General features: G+C 38.7%; 1 protein-coding gene across 1 annotated transcript in view; it reads right to left on the reverse strand.

The window, feature by feature from the left end:
* Positions 1-14431, reverse strand: part of THSD7A (thrombospondin type 1 domain containing 7A) — a 316639-nt gene extending 302208 nt beyond the window's left edge. Inside the window, exon 1 of the mRNA XM_059712436.1 lies at positions 13911-14431. Within this exon, the coding sequence (XP_059568419.1) occupies positions 13911-14085 (175 nt within the window). The 5' untranslated portion in view covers positions 14086-14431. The remainder of the gene's footprint in view (positions 1-13910) is intronic.
* Between the last annotated feature and the right edge of the window lie 803 nt (positions 14432-15234).

A 15234-nucleotide genomic window follows, 5' to 3' on the forward strand; every position in this document is an offset into this window, starting at 1 on the left:
ATGCATCTATACATACAAGTTCTTTGGTTGATATCTTCCCAATCATCCCCACCCGCCTTCCCTTTGAGATTCAACAGTCTGCATTTTAAATACATGTTATTAAATCATCCTCTCTTGGTTTAAGTCATCACAGTATACTCATCCCACCTACATTCTTTTTCTTTATTGAAGCCTTCACTATATGATCAGATAAAAAACCCAAAAGGAGTTTCTTCTAGGCATCCTATCAAGTGTGCTTATGGTTACTTCAGATTTTCCTTCTAAATGTACTTTTATTCTTACTAGGTCCCCTAAAGCACTTTGCTATTTTTCTACTACTTACTTTCTAATTACATATCTTTATTGGATCTTTAATGTATTTTCTCAAATGACAGCTATGCCACTGAAGTTCCTAGAAAACATAATCTCATATAGTCTGGCAGTTCCTTAAGATTCCTTAAGATTTCTTAAAATCCTGGCATTTCCTTAAGATTAAACATAGTTACCATAAGACCTAGCAAAAGAGAGGTTAAAATATACAAACATTTGTATACAAATGTTCATAGGAGCATTATAACCAAAAAATGGAAACAACTCAAATGCTCATCAACTGATGAGTGGATAAATAAAATGTGGTCTATCTATACAATGGAATATTATTCAGTACTAAAAAGAAATGGGGTACTGATACATGCTACAACGTGGATGAAACTCGACTATGTAAAAGACTCGTCACGAGAGACCACATACAGCCTATCCTTTGATATGAAAAGTCCAGAACAGGCTAATCTATAGATTAGTATTTACCTAGTACTGAGCTGACAGGGAGGAATGGGGTGAGAGCTAAGGGGTGCAGGATTTCTTTCTAAAGCAATCAAAATGTTCTAAAACTGATTGTTATCAGGGACACACAATTGTGTGAATATACTAAAAGCCATCAAACTTTACTCTTTAAACAGGTAAACTGCATGGAATCTAAATTATATCCGAAAAGCAGTTAAAAACTGGATCTGTGACATCAATTCCAATATTCTGCATATGGCCAAAAAAGCAGATTCATCTTATATAGAATGACATGGCACAATCATCTTGTTCCTCTAATTTTTACATGTTCATTAAATAATCAAATTAACTTAGCCTTTAGATGATTTTCTCAAGATACAGAATAACTTTGAGGAGAATTAACTTGAAAGCTCTGAAACTTTCATTATCCTTTGGAGCATCACGGTGTTCACGGTGAGGCAGCACCCGATCTACCAAGGTTGAAAGACCACTTTGTCTGCTCTATAATATTTATTCTCTTCCTGTGGCACTTTCCCAGCTGAAGCAGCTCAACGCCAGTGGTCTTATAAAACAAGTCAAGGGAACTAAAGAAGTTACACTAAATCTTGCAGTAAGAGACAGGAAGAGAAATTTCTCTCGGCAGCCGTCAAAGCTTTCCTTGTGAATTATTAGATTCCATAAATCGCAATCCATTTTGATAACTCTCCCATTAGAGGTGTGGAGTCACCGCTGCAAGCTGTCAGAAGAAGCTGTGTTACAGAATGATTGGACCCTATGATCTTCGCTGCATTTCTGTGATTACACATGCCAGCTCAAGGCCGCAGATGCCTTGCTCCTGCGAGCTCCTTTCATTCCACAGGGCCCGTCAACTAATGAAAACTAATGAAGCACAGCATGTAGAGAAGTGGAGGGAAATGTTGTTGTTGGCTGACAATAGGACTGTTCAGGCACTTTAATTTGATTTTGGTGTTCTGTATATCCTCATGGAGTCATTCTCTAAAACTCAAAAAAGTATCTTTTAAATATCTTTTCTGCCCTATATATTTAAGCTTCAAATTTATAAATACCTGATATGATTGCCAAAGGTAAAGGTTGTAGACTAGTAAGTACCCACTAATCTTGCTTGGGCTCACCAGATACTGTATTTGGTCAACAATGTTGTTTTTTGTGAGATTTTTTTTCAATTGGACCCCATCTCTAAATGATGGCAAATAATACACCCTCAGCATGGTAAATGAGTGGTGTTGACTCTTTAATTAGCGAAGTCCACACAGACAAGTTAGTACAACCAGCTGTTACACCATGCCTGGTCCTCATCACTCATTTATATCTCTGTCACCAGAGAAACACCACACAGATTTGAGGCTTATTCATTCCAACACTGGTCTAATCAAAATTATAGAGGAAAAATACAGTATTAAATCACCCGTATATATAAAAGCCCAACAGGATGCTCCACTATTGAAATAGCTATGTTTAATTAGTATTACCTAAAGATAGCATCTCTCATAGTTTGTAAGGAGAAATACAATAGTTCATTTATACAATTAACAATTTTCTAAAACTCATAAATTCACAAAGGACTTAACATTTGCAAATATATTCTTTGATTCTTGGTAATACTGTATCAGTCCAAATAGACTTGGGCTCCTGGATTCCAGGAGTTGAACAACAGCAAACTAAAGCCAGGCTCCTGATTATGGTCGATTCTGTGTAGTCCTCACACTCCCTTCTTTCCACCCCAGCTCATTTCCAGCTTTTTATGCCTCAGAACCTGCTGTCCCTGGACATGCGTTCCATTTCATTTCTTCCCAATTGCTCCTCTTTGTCTGGAATTCTGGAATTCTCCCTTTGTCCATTTTGTAAACTATTTTTCAACCTTGTGTTTTATGAAATCTTCCCTTTCCTGTGTCCTTCTGCAAGATAACCACCCCTTCTGTTTAGTGTGTGTGTGTGTGTGTGTGTGTCTGTTTTTACAGAAAGTTTGCTGACAAGAAATACTTATTTACACAATAGTGGACTTGGGAGGGTTGGGTCCACGTAATATTCATGTTTGTTCCAAGCACAGAATTTGGCATAAAATAGGCACTAAGTGCCTGCAATATTTATTTAATCAAACCTGATCTAAACAGCTGATGAAGAAAAAGGTCACCTAATTCTAACTATGGCTGGAGTCCCTGAAGTTGTGCAATGCAATGGCTCTAAATGAACTTCATTTTTATAAGAAAAAATATATACATTATTTAAAAACACACATTAAAAAACAATAGCTAATCCATATTATTCCACCAGGTCTGTTACCAGTCCTGCCTTAATGATATCATAATCAATGTAAAATATTTATAAGTAATATTTCATATAAATGATGGTCACTGATATGCAGCAGGCAGATGCTCTTACATAAAAGGTACTTTTTGGACATTTGTGCCAACACTGCAGTTTGAAGACATTGCTCAGGCACCAGAGTGACAAACACAGGAAAATGGATAGACATAAAAGGATCTTAAAATAAAAGCTATGTTAGTGGGAGGTCATGTAAGGGCTCATGTAAAAGATCTTATCTCCCACAATAAGATCTTTTACATAAGCAGGTTCCTGATGAACATAAGGTTGGCACAAAGTTTTCTAAAATAGAATTTTCACATAAATTCTTTTATAATTAATATTTTGCTGAAAAGTATTCATAATTGCACATATTTTTAAAAATCACCACTATAGCCCTAGCCAATCTGGCTCAGTGGATAGAACATCGGCCTGCAGACTGAAAGTCCTGGGTTTGATTCTGGTCAAGGGCACATGCCCAGGTTGTGAGCTCGATTCCCAGTAGGGGGCATGCAGGAAGCAGCCAATCAATGATTCTCTCTCATCATTAATGTTCTCTCTCTCTCTCTCTCTCTCTCTCTCTCTCTCTCTCTCTCTCTCTCTCTCTCTCTCTCTCCCTTCCTCTCTGAAATGATTTCCTATACCCTTTCATTCAAAGCATCACAGACCACAAAAGTCTTGCCAAGAATATTATTAAGTGTTTCCACACAAAGGAATTTGGAATGCACAGTCCCACTTAAAAAGCCACACCTCCAGTATTTCCTATATGGCAACAATATGCATGATTACACGTAAAAATAAAACACTAAGGCAAACTGTCTCTGTGTTTTAAAACTATACTTTGAATAACTCTGATAACAGCAAAGCTGAGGGCTGTGCAACTGTGCTCTTAGAGCAGGTAGAGGAAGAGAAGTTTGAGATACATGTGCAGCTTCAAAAAAGAAGAATCAGAAAGAAGGAAAGAATGCAGACAGATGCAGGAGACAAACTCTGTGGAGGAGGCACTTAAGCTCACACCAGGATCACAATAAGTAAGAGATAACACTGAGCACTGACATGTGCCAGGCACCATCTAAGTGGCCTATGTTTTTATCTCAAGTTATCTATAAAATAACCTGGACAGGTAGATATTGATACTGTACCTATGGTATGGTTGAAGAATAAGAGACACAGGAAAATTACAGACCTTACTCTTAATAAATTACAAAATTAAGTCAATATTCATGTCTGTCTGGCTCAAAAGTTTATTCTTGAACATCTAATTTTATTTATTACGCACATACAAATGTGCACAAATACATATTTATTTAACTACGTGGTAATCAGTGCTTCTTTCATTTCGGGATATGGGTTCAATTCTTTACAACTAATCACTTTCATTGTCAAGGAGAAGTACCTGAATACAATGGACCCCTCTGCCACTTACAGTTGCACTCTCTGATTTTAGTAGAGAAAACAAAAATACTATTTAAATAGTGCAACCCAAATAGGCACTATCTGTGTTCTGATGCCATTCTTTAGTAGACATATTACTACTTGTAAATATATCCATCTACGATACTCAGAATATCTTGTTATTGCTTCTGCTATTATAATCCAAGAGATAACTTTTAATCCAGAATAAGTGCACAATTTGAAAGCCCTGCATTGGCCATATACCATAAGTTAAATTATTCCAATTATATAGTCAATGCCTGTGCCTCATACATTCACTTGGGAAAAATAATTTTCCATCAAGTTTTCTCTATAGTTCTAGGTTAGCTACTTCAATACTATCTTGTATTTCTACCCCTATGTACACACACAAACTATCTACTTCTGAGTCACTGTTCTACCACCACCATTCTGGGTGTGTTCCACACTTTGTGTCCTTGGGAAGCTCCATGGGAGCAATCTAAGTATCAGGATAGTTCCCAGAACAGCTAAGGACAGTGGACTTCCACGGCTTCCCAGAAGTTCAGGAGGATATTGTTCCTCAACCTTATACCAGCCTATTGCTTCCTCCATGCAAGAGCAAGAAGGCGTGCATATACAACTACATGATTTACAAACCAGACCACAGTCAGCTGGCAATACAGCACATGTGTTGTGCACTTGAAAATCTCACAAGTTTGCAAGTTCAATTTAATCTTTAATATAGTAAACCATTTTCTTTCATTTCAAGGGATCGTTCATTACTCCCAAACTCTATCCAAATGTGTTCCCCTAAAGGTGAAACAAACTAGACAAGTTTAGGCCCAACTCCGTTTATGCTTTACTTCACTTCCATGTGTGTCTTCTCTTTATAAAATAATTGTTTTTAGTGTAGTTCCTATCATCAGGGCAAGAAGTACAACAGGTGCATCACAGTGGACTGAGACTCTGAACTATCACATGAATTCCACCTGCTCATGCTACTCTTCTTCCTAGTTTAATAAGAACGCGTATCATCAGAGAAGATACACAAATGACAAGTAATCAGATGAAAAGATGATGCTCAACATCTTATGTCATTAGGGAATAGCAAACTGAAACAACAACACACACTTATTAAAATAACTAAAATTCAAAACACTGACAACACTGGTGAGAATGTGGAGCAACAGGAACTTTCACTCGTTGCTGGCTGGAATACAAAATGATACCTCCACTTTGGAAGACAGTTTGGTAGTTCCTTACAAAACTAAGCATACTCTTCCCATATGATCCAGTGGCCATGCCCCTGGGTATTTACCCAATGGAGTTGAAAACCTGCATATGGATGTTCATAGCAGCTTTATTCATAATTTCTAAAACTTGGAAACATCAAGATGTCCTTCAACAGGTCAATGGATAAATTGTGCTACATCAATACAATGAAATATGATTCAGTAATTAAAAGCAATGAGCTATCAAGCCAATAAAAGGCATGAAGAAAACTTAAGCCCTGACCAGTTTGGCTCAGTGGATAGAGCGTTGGCCTGCGGACTCAAGGGTCCCAGGTTCAATTCCGGTCAAGGGAGAGAGATGGAGGGATGAACAGGTGAAGCACAGAGGCTTTTTAGGTCAGTGAAACTACTCTGTATGATACTTAATGGTGGATACATGTCATTATATGTTTGTCCAAGCCATAAAATGTACATTAGAGTGAACCCTATCATAAACCATGACTTTAAATATAATTTTTAAAGAATGAAGGTGATACCTGTTTTATCTTTTCACTCCTTGTTTTCTTGCTCTCTTACAATGTCTCACTTTCCCCCCAGGTTTTAGCAGTCATGCATAGCTTCTCCTAAATTTACTGATTTTGCTCCACGTGGCCCATCTCTATGATGTCTCCTGGGGCCTAAAGCCCCCTGAACATTACTCTATTACATGTGTCATTTGAAAATTATTGTCCATAGAAAGGAGCACATTTGTGCTTTAGCCCTTATTTCATTTATTTTCTCATGATATAACATTAATATAATAATATGGGAACAATAAGAGCGATAAAAAAAGATTATGATTTCACATACTTTCTATTATGCTTCCCCCACTCCTTCCCAATGTGTTTAATTGTAATATCATTTCCTCTAAATATTACTTTTCTTTTTGCTTGGGTACCTGGAGATTAAATGCAACTTCCTTTATCATTCATCATTTTAATGTATTCTAAAATTATCTAGAGTAAAACTCTGCTGAAAAAGGTTAGAAAAAATCTCTACCTTAAGACTCGTTAGCACCTCTACCTCATACTCTGTGATGTCCTTGTGATAGGAAAGCTATATTTTACCGAATGCTTCTTCCTCAATGCGTCTTTGTTAAGGACCACTCTAAAGAGCCTTTATATTAATTCCAAGGGAGCCTGCTCCAAATATCTGTTAGACTGCGAGGCCCCCACCCTCCCCTTCCCACAGAGATCCCGCTGCACAGGGTCACCATTCCAACGTATGTCACATGAAGGCTGAGAGGCTTCATGGCCTCCTAAAAGGTTCCAAAGCACATCACGCTTCCCCAGCACCCTAATCAGAATGTCAGCATCTCACCCCACCAACGTCAAGCCAGTTTCTATATAGCAACAATCCCTAGAAAAAGTCAGGGTGTGTGCTGCTCTATAGCACTCCTAACATCAGTCCTGGCTGAGGCTTCCATCGTTTTCCAAACCAGAGAGCTACCTACAGTATACATGAGGAGTGACCTGAGTTACCACAAACCATTGAGATATTACAGCTTCAGAAAGCCACCTGAACATTTGACTTTCTGATCCGAATAATTAATGAATTTTGAGCACTAACTGTGTTATGTATGCTAAGAAAGAAGGGTAGGAAAACAAGACATAAATGGTAATATTTAAAACATGTATTTTTTTATTAACTTCAGAGAGGAAGGAAGAGAGAGAGATAGAAACATCAATGCTGAGAGAGAATCACTGATCTGCTGCCTCCTGCTCGCCCCCCACTGGGGATGGAGCCTGAAACCCCCCTGGCATGTGCCCTGACCAGAATCAAACAGCAACCTCATGGTTCATAGGTCTATGCTCAATCACTGAGCCAGCTGGCCAGGCAGTATTTTTAAGTTTATTTAAATAAACACCTAACAAATAAATCAAGATAACGCACAAGCCACAAACAATTCTATTGCAAAATAATTTAACTTGGAAGGCATATGTAACGATGTCAATTACAAGAATGTGAAATGTCAGATTCTTGAGAAATCCCCTGAGACACAACACAAAATCAAGTATAAAAAAATTCTAATAAAATAATTCAGCCTGAATTTTCTGCTTAAAATACTTTTATGGTCCTCAGTTCATGCTGTATACATATGTGCCAAAGGGGGAAAAAAGACAAGCCTACAATAAAATAACTTCTTTCCAGACTTGTTTTGTTTTCCATGGTGTGCTTTAGTTGGAGAACACAGATAAATGTGTTGGATCAGTATAATTCCTATAGGTTGTGTCATTTTTAGGGGATGAAAAGATAAAGAATGCGAAGAGAACTAACATTTTGAATGTTTACTACATGTAAGGCATTGCGCTAGATACTTGCTAGTTACTACCCATTAAATTGCCACAAATGCCCTCTCACTTCAGAACTTCTGCACCATCCCAGGGTAAGGAAACCAAGTCAGAGAGTTTCAGTAACTTGACCATCAGGAAGAAGCAAGTTTTGAACAGAGGCTTGTCTGATCCTGAAGCCCATGTTCATTCCCTCCCACCATACCATCTCCCCTGTAATGTGCTGGAGTACCTAGCACTCTGACTGTATCAATTTGTCATTTCTAGTGCATTTACAAAAATTGATGCTTTAGAGAAAGCTAATGCACATTACTGGACCTGCTCCAGGTCATAAAATTAAGTAGCCAGTGCATTCTATAACAGAATAACAGCAAAAATGAAACTACCATTTACTAGAGTTCTAGTATGTTTCAAGCACTGTACTAGGACATTACATGGTACCATATTTAATCCTCAGATAACCTCTATGGAATACATATTACTTACCCATAATGGAGTTAAAAAGAAAAGAGTCAAGGAGGTGAAATAATTTTATAGGTAACAAGGGTATATTTCTATCCATGTTGCTCTGGATTAATTGACATTGATGCCCACAATCTTCCCACTCTGCTCCATCCCTATCCTCATTTAATGAGCAAGCTGTGTCATATTCCAAATTAAGGTGAACTGTAAGCACAATTGAAGTGCAAAACATTATTAAGAAAATGCCACCCTCATGTTACTAAGACCTAAATGAATAGTAAGATTAAGACTGATATTTTTCCATAAGAATAAAGCAGAACACTTTATATTAGAAGTACTTCTTAGTAGAAGTACAAGAAAGAAAGAAAAGGATAGCACTTATTTTACATTACACTGAAGCATGGAATTATTTTATGCACAATCAAGTAGGTAAAAGACAGTGATTGTCATTAATAGTATTATCTTGTATTGGCTGAACCTATTTCAGAAGCAATTTAATGTAAGACACAATTTCCTTGAGAGAAACTGATACCTTTAAATACCCTCATCACCTGAATTGTGAGCAACAGCTAGCATGTACCTATTTATTGAATTTCGATGTAATTTCATTATTATAACAGTTAATTCAATCACTTCAACACCTTTTTGAAAATACATCTCTATGACAAAAATTGATAGAGGTTGAATGTATTCTCTATTTTCTGCCTGACTCTTGTTAAGTCAATCACATTTTGTTCCATGCATTGATACTCCTAATTTGGAATTGCAGGTGAATAGAATTAGTCATAATTATTATTGAGACATTTCCATATTCTAGAATATTAAAAAGGAAAGAAGTAGCTTATCAGAAAAACTAAGTATTCACCTCCCAATAACATAAGTGCTTTACCTCAGTGTTTAATGTTTTCAATTATTCTCATAAAGACAATTTGAAAGTTACCTTTAAAATGACTGTGACAAAAGATATGTGGTACATGTACACAATGGAATACTACTCTGCCATAAAAAGGAAAAATTTGCCTTTTGAAATAGCATGGATGGACCTAGAGAACATGATGCTAAGTGAAATAAGCCAGTCATAGAAAGACAAGTACCATATGATTTCATTCATATGTGGAATTTAATGAACAAACCTAACTACCAGGCAAAACAGGAATTTGGGGTGGGGGAGAAGGGTGGAGGGATTGAGCAAAAAAGATTAAAAAAAAGAGAGGACTCATGGACATGGATAACAATGTGGTGATTGGGAGATTGGGAAGGGGCTAGGTGAAAGTGGAAGAGGGCATAGATGGGATAAATGGCGATGGAAAAAATAAAATAAAATAAAATACTGTTGAAACATTTAACTTTTTATTTTAATGAATATTTTAATAGCTTATATTCTTGGGTTTTCTCTGTTAAAATAAAAACAGTATAGCAGAGAGAATTAAATACCACTTCATTATTTGACTTTATTAATATAGCTTTTCCACTATCTTTATTCAATCAAATTTATATCTCTACCACTCTACTTAAAATGTCCTTTCCCAAAACACTGCTAATTATCTTACCAATTCCTCTGTTTCCTTGATATTTTCTCAAATATTTCTTAACCCCTTTCCAGCCTTTCAGGATTTTTTCATACCTTTTGCCACCATCCCCTTCATAAAATATCTTCTTCCATTTAGTAACTATTGCCATTTTTCCTTGGACCTGTTCTGACCACAGGTTCTTGGGCTCTTTCACTAGTATTTCTCCAATATCAGCCCTCTAAATCCCAACATTCTCTATATAATATTCTTGCCCCTCTTTTCAATACTTTTTTCTTCTTTTAATGATCCCTACAATAACCACACCTTAAAATATCATATATTTATAGAGTTGCGAGCCTACACATCAGCCTTACTCTTTCTCCTAAACTACCCACCCTTTCATTGTTTCCCAATAAATCTATTCATCTTAATAGATTATTGCTACCTCAAGTTTAGTATATCTAGAATTAAACTGATAGTCTTTTTCTCCAACCCCAAGAAACCTACTCTTACTTCTTTCATATTCTCTGTCTCAAGTAACTGGGTGCAGACATGGTAGAGATCTTAATAGCATTAGTTTCTCCTTTCCTTGGCAGACACTGTGACCCCTGTGCTCTAAACCTCAGCTAGAATTCTACAATGTGACCTCCCAGTCCTCCCCTATTCACCCTTCACTACATCTTCAATGATCTTTGTTTTGCTCCCCTTTGCCTCTCAGTCACTCTTTTACTGACCCTTTTTAGCCTCTTAACCTCTCTCTCTCCATTCTGGGCAAAGAATAAGTCAATACTTTGCTCAAGATTCCAATGGCTTCCACCTGCTTAAAGGTTAAGCTCTAATATGTTTTCCATGACTTTAAAGTTTTCTTACATTCTTCCCCCAACTGAACTCACTGGCATTAAGTCCATTCATTCCCACCAAACATCCTGGACTTGAGATACAGTACTTCCAAGACCTAGGAATGTTGTCATGACTGTCGTTTTTATTTTCTCTTTCCTCTGCTTGGAATGAGCTTCTACTCCTCCCTGAGTAAGAGATCTAGCTCGTCCTTCAAAATCCAGATCAACATTAGCTTTTCTTTGAAAGCCTCCACGACCCCCTTTATCAGCTACACAACCTCTCTGCTCTCATAGTGCTTCATTAAAGTATGGTGTGCCATGATATAATTGTTGTATATGTACAGTATTATTCAACTGTTTCTTGAAGGTAGGGATGACAATAGCCTAGATAGCTTCTACTACCACAGTGACTTCATAAAAATCACACAGCGAGTCATCAATAAATTTTTGTTGTGGGTTGACAATAACTTTCATTTAATATACAACTTACATTAAATTTTCATATAATATATATAGTATATGTGTCATAAACTTCACATACTATGCTCATGTATATATCTATGCATGTAAATACACTATGTGTATATGTGAATATATGCGTGTTTATGGTATATGTACATGTACATACATTTAAAGCAATTTCAGGCTGACAAGGCCCTTGGATATCATCTTTTCTAATTAATGAATATTACAAAATAGGAAACCAAGAACCAAATGACTTTGGCACTAAATGACTTTGCCAATGTTCTATAGCTTGTTCGTGGTGAACACAGTGTTAGAGTGCCTATCCCAGTTTCTCATTCTATGTACTTTTCACTATATCACTTCAGAGATCTCACCAAGAATGTGACCCCCCCCCCCTATAATCTGCTATACCAAGACCAACCTTTCCCCAATGGAATAGATATCCTGGACTGTCTCACCTCATTTTCTCCCCCAATTCCCTTTCTGGGTCTTCATTTTCATCAAGTGAGAAACACTCATGATTCTGTCATCTCAGTACTTTCATTTTCAATGTATCCCTCCCCTTTAAATATTCCCTATTCCTTTTATAGATATGGTAATGTCTCCTTTCCCTCTCAAAAACAAGAAAGGTCATTATTTTGTTCTCCAGTTTCATTCAGGTTTTTTTTTTGTTTGTTTTTTTGTTTTTTGTTTTTTGTTTTTTTTTTACCAAACCAAGGGTCACCATTAAAAATATGTCATTACCATCCTCTTCATATAGCTTATTTATGTCTGAACATGAACATAACTTTGGAGTTTACAGATTACTTCTCATCACTCACTCATTTGCTCTTCATAACTTAGGATAACACTATGAATAGTCAGAGAAGGTATCATCATATTTATATGCAGCTGAAAACACTGAGGGTCAAAAGTAAACTGCCAACGTTCCTACAGCTAGCAAGAGCTGAAACTGGTGCTGGAACCAAGGTCTCCATATCCTTGCTCCTGACAGCTTTCCATTATTTTAAACTGTTTACTGGCTTGTGTTCCCACCATGACATTTATGTTGACATATACTGGCACCTCAGTTCCTGCACGTGAATGTTGCCTAGACCCTTCTTCTATCTGAATAACTTCTTGGCTCTTGTTATTTTAATGGCACACATTTCAACCAGCCAAGTACTATTTTGTCCAAGCTCTTACCAAGCATCCAAATAATACCATTTAATGGAAATCATAGTTCGGTTATTGTTTGTTATTATGACTGAGCTTCTGAAAAGTAAAACCATGGCTTTAGCTAAATTAGAGATCGTCAACTATTTGTTTTAAATTGAAATTAATTAATGTGATTTTATCTACATCCACTCATCAACTAATCTGTAAACTGCAAGTGTTAAGGAGAATGGCTAACACTAATCCAAATGGCTTTTCTAAAAACGTGTGTGTGTGTGTGTGTGTGTGTGTGTGTGTGTGTGTGTGTTTCATCCAAGATTGTAAGGCAAGTTATGTAGCTTTAAATTCATTTCTGTTCAATCTAAGTTGTTGGATTGGATAGATGCAACTTCTTTAAAAATTCGGTATCATTGTAAGAGCAGACTGATCTGTGTAGCAAAGGGCTACAGACCACTGAAGTAACTTGTTTGCAATCCCATGATGAAAACATACATTCTCTCCCTCCTCTCTACTGCATCCTTCTCTTAATACTTAGGCATTGCCAAACATTGATCCCTAGCCTTATGCAATAAGCACAGTGTTTCTCACTTCACTCTGATAAGCATCACAGGTTTCAAGTCCGCTAAGGAATCCTCAGTGTCCTTTGGAGAAGGAAGGAGCAGCTGGAGAGGGGGTAGTCATCCCTCACTCTATTGTTTTCCTGCCTGTCACTGCCCTACCAGGACCTCTAGTCAGCACTTACCCAGGAGGTTCAGATGGACAAGTCATTCGTTGCTGCTTTTGTCGGTTGAAAACAAGGCAAAAGAATTCTCCAGATAGAAAAAGTTTAAACCTTAAACATCCTAACAATCGTGCACTTTAAAAATCCCGCAATTCACTGGGTAAGAAATGAGCTGCACCTGGTCTCCGTGAGCTCATTGGAGCCCCGGCTGCGGGTTAACTGTCAGAACTGCCCTTGTTTGGCTTGTTTCCACGTGTCCCACAAATCACAAAGCTATACTTGGCAAATTCAATCCTATAACCGTCTGCATCATGGCACTGAGCAAACAGTTTGCCTCAAGACAGAGTAGAGACCGGGGCTAAACTGTCTGCCGGCTCTTTGCTAGAAATAGATTTAAGAAATTCATAGCAGAATGAGAACCCAGAGGTTAAAAATACTGCACTTCATCGAGAAAGTGCAGCGCTGGTTGCCCTTATTAACTGCAGAGCTGCGAGAGAGAGCGCATTCCAGGGGCTCACTAATGCCTCCTAGTTGTTAGGTTTCTCTTTCCAAATAGCATCGGACATGACCCAATTTACTTGCTCCGATCATACTTTTATCTTAGGAGCCCAGCACTCCCGGAACATCCACAGCACAGGGGCCCTCCTGAAGCCCGGCAGTTTGCTGTGTGGACCCAGATGTGAAGATGGGGAGAAGGGGAACTCCGTCCCACTTACCAGTCTTCCACAGATAGAGGGTGGGTGCGTCCGCCTCGCCCGGCGCCGCAGCCCCGCAGGCGCCCAGGCACAGCAGCAGCAGCAGCGGCGGCGGCGGGAGCAGCTGCCGGGCGCCCTGGCACCGGCCCGCGGCTCCCGGGCCCCGGGACGCAAAGCGCCTCGTTCGCAGCCCCATGCCGCTCGCGGCCGCTCCAGGGTCCGGATCCCGAACACGGACGGCAGGGAATTTTTCTGCGCCCTCCGAGTGTCTTCCCAAGGAGTACAGAAGGCAGAGCTCTGCCCTGCTATTGTTCGTTTCCCACGAAAAGGAGGGAAAGCTCTTTTAACACCAGGGAACAATAGCGTCCGTGGTGGCCCTGGCTGCCGCCGCCACCGCCGCTGGCGCGGATGCTGCCGCGGCTGCCATTCCGCGCACAGTGGCAAGTCCTAGTGGTGAGGGAGAGGGCAGCAGCCGTCTGCAGGGGGCCCCAGCTGACGGAGCAGGTCCTCCAGGTCTGGGAGCTGCGCAGCACCCGACGCCAGCTGGAGGGGGTGGGGGGAGCATGAGCCCAGCGAGGGAGAGGGGGCTGGAGGTGGGGGCGGGGGGAGAGAGCCAGAGGGCGAGAAAGGAAGCGAGCGGAACAGAGAGGGGGCGACCAGATGCAACATACCCGCCCAAAGAACTCCCATGCACATGGTGTGATGAAATATGTTTGGAAGGCTACACTAGTAAAAGGAATCATCATCCGACAGGCTCCATCGTGACAAATAGCAGGCATTGAAATTCCTCGTCACCCAACGAGTCAAATGCTAGATCGAGTGGTATGTTCTTCTTAGGGTATATGTACACAAAGCATTCGTGTTGGTCATTTATTTTAACCGGTATCTTCTGAATCACTTTTTTGAGGGAGGAGTACTTATGATCAGATGTGAAACAAAACAAAACAAAAACGGTAAAACAACAGAGGTGTTTACTTGCTGCTGAAATATGCTTAACCACTTTTTTAAGTGTTTTTTTTTAAATCTGTTCTCAAAAATATGAGTGATATTGATCTACTCTGACAAATCAACGTACATTGTGTTTTAATATTTTTAAAATAGAATTAGTATGCAGTAAGTATTCACAATGCTATCTAGTTATATAGTTTTACTAAAACTAATCAAAAATAATATTTCAGATATGGAGTAAATAAAAATGCTAGTCCTTTATCTACTTCTTTTTGTCCAAAATAGGCAGCCTTTTCACTTATGAGTAAAATTAAAGGGAAAACTAAGTTTTTTGTGTGTGTGTGTTTTGTTTTGTTTTTTGATAGCTCCAAATCAGTAAATTCTTTACTTAAAAATC

This window comes from Myotis daubentonii, chromosome 10 (assembly GCF_963259705.1).
Source record: "Myotis daubentonii chromosome 10, mMyoDau2.1, whole genome shotgun sequence".
In the NCBI taxonomy this organism is placed as follows: Eukaryota; Metazoa; Chordata; class Mammalia; order Chiroptera; family Vespertilionidae; genus Myotis; species Myotis daubentonii.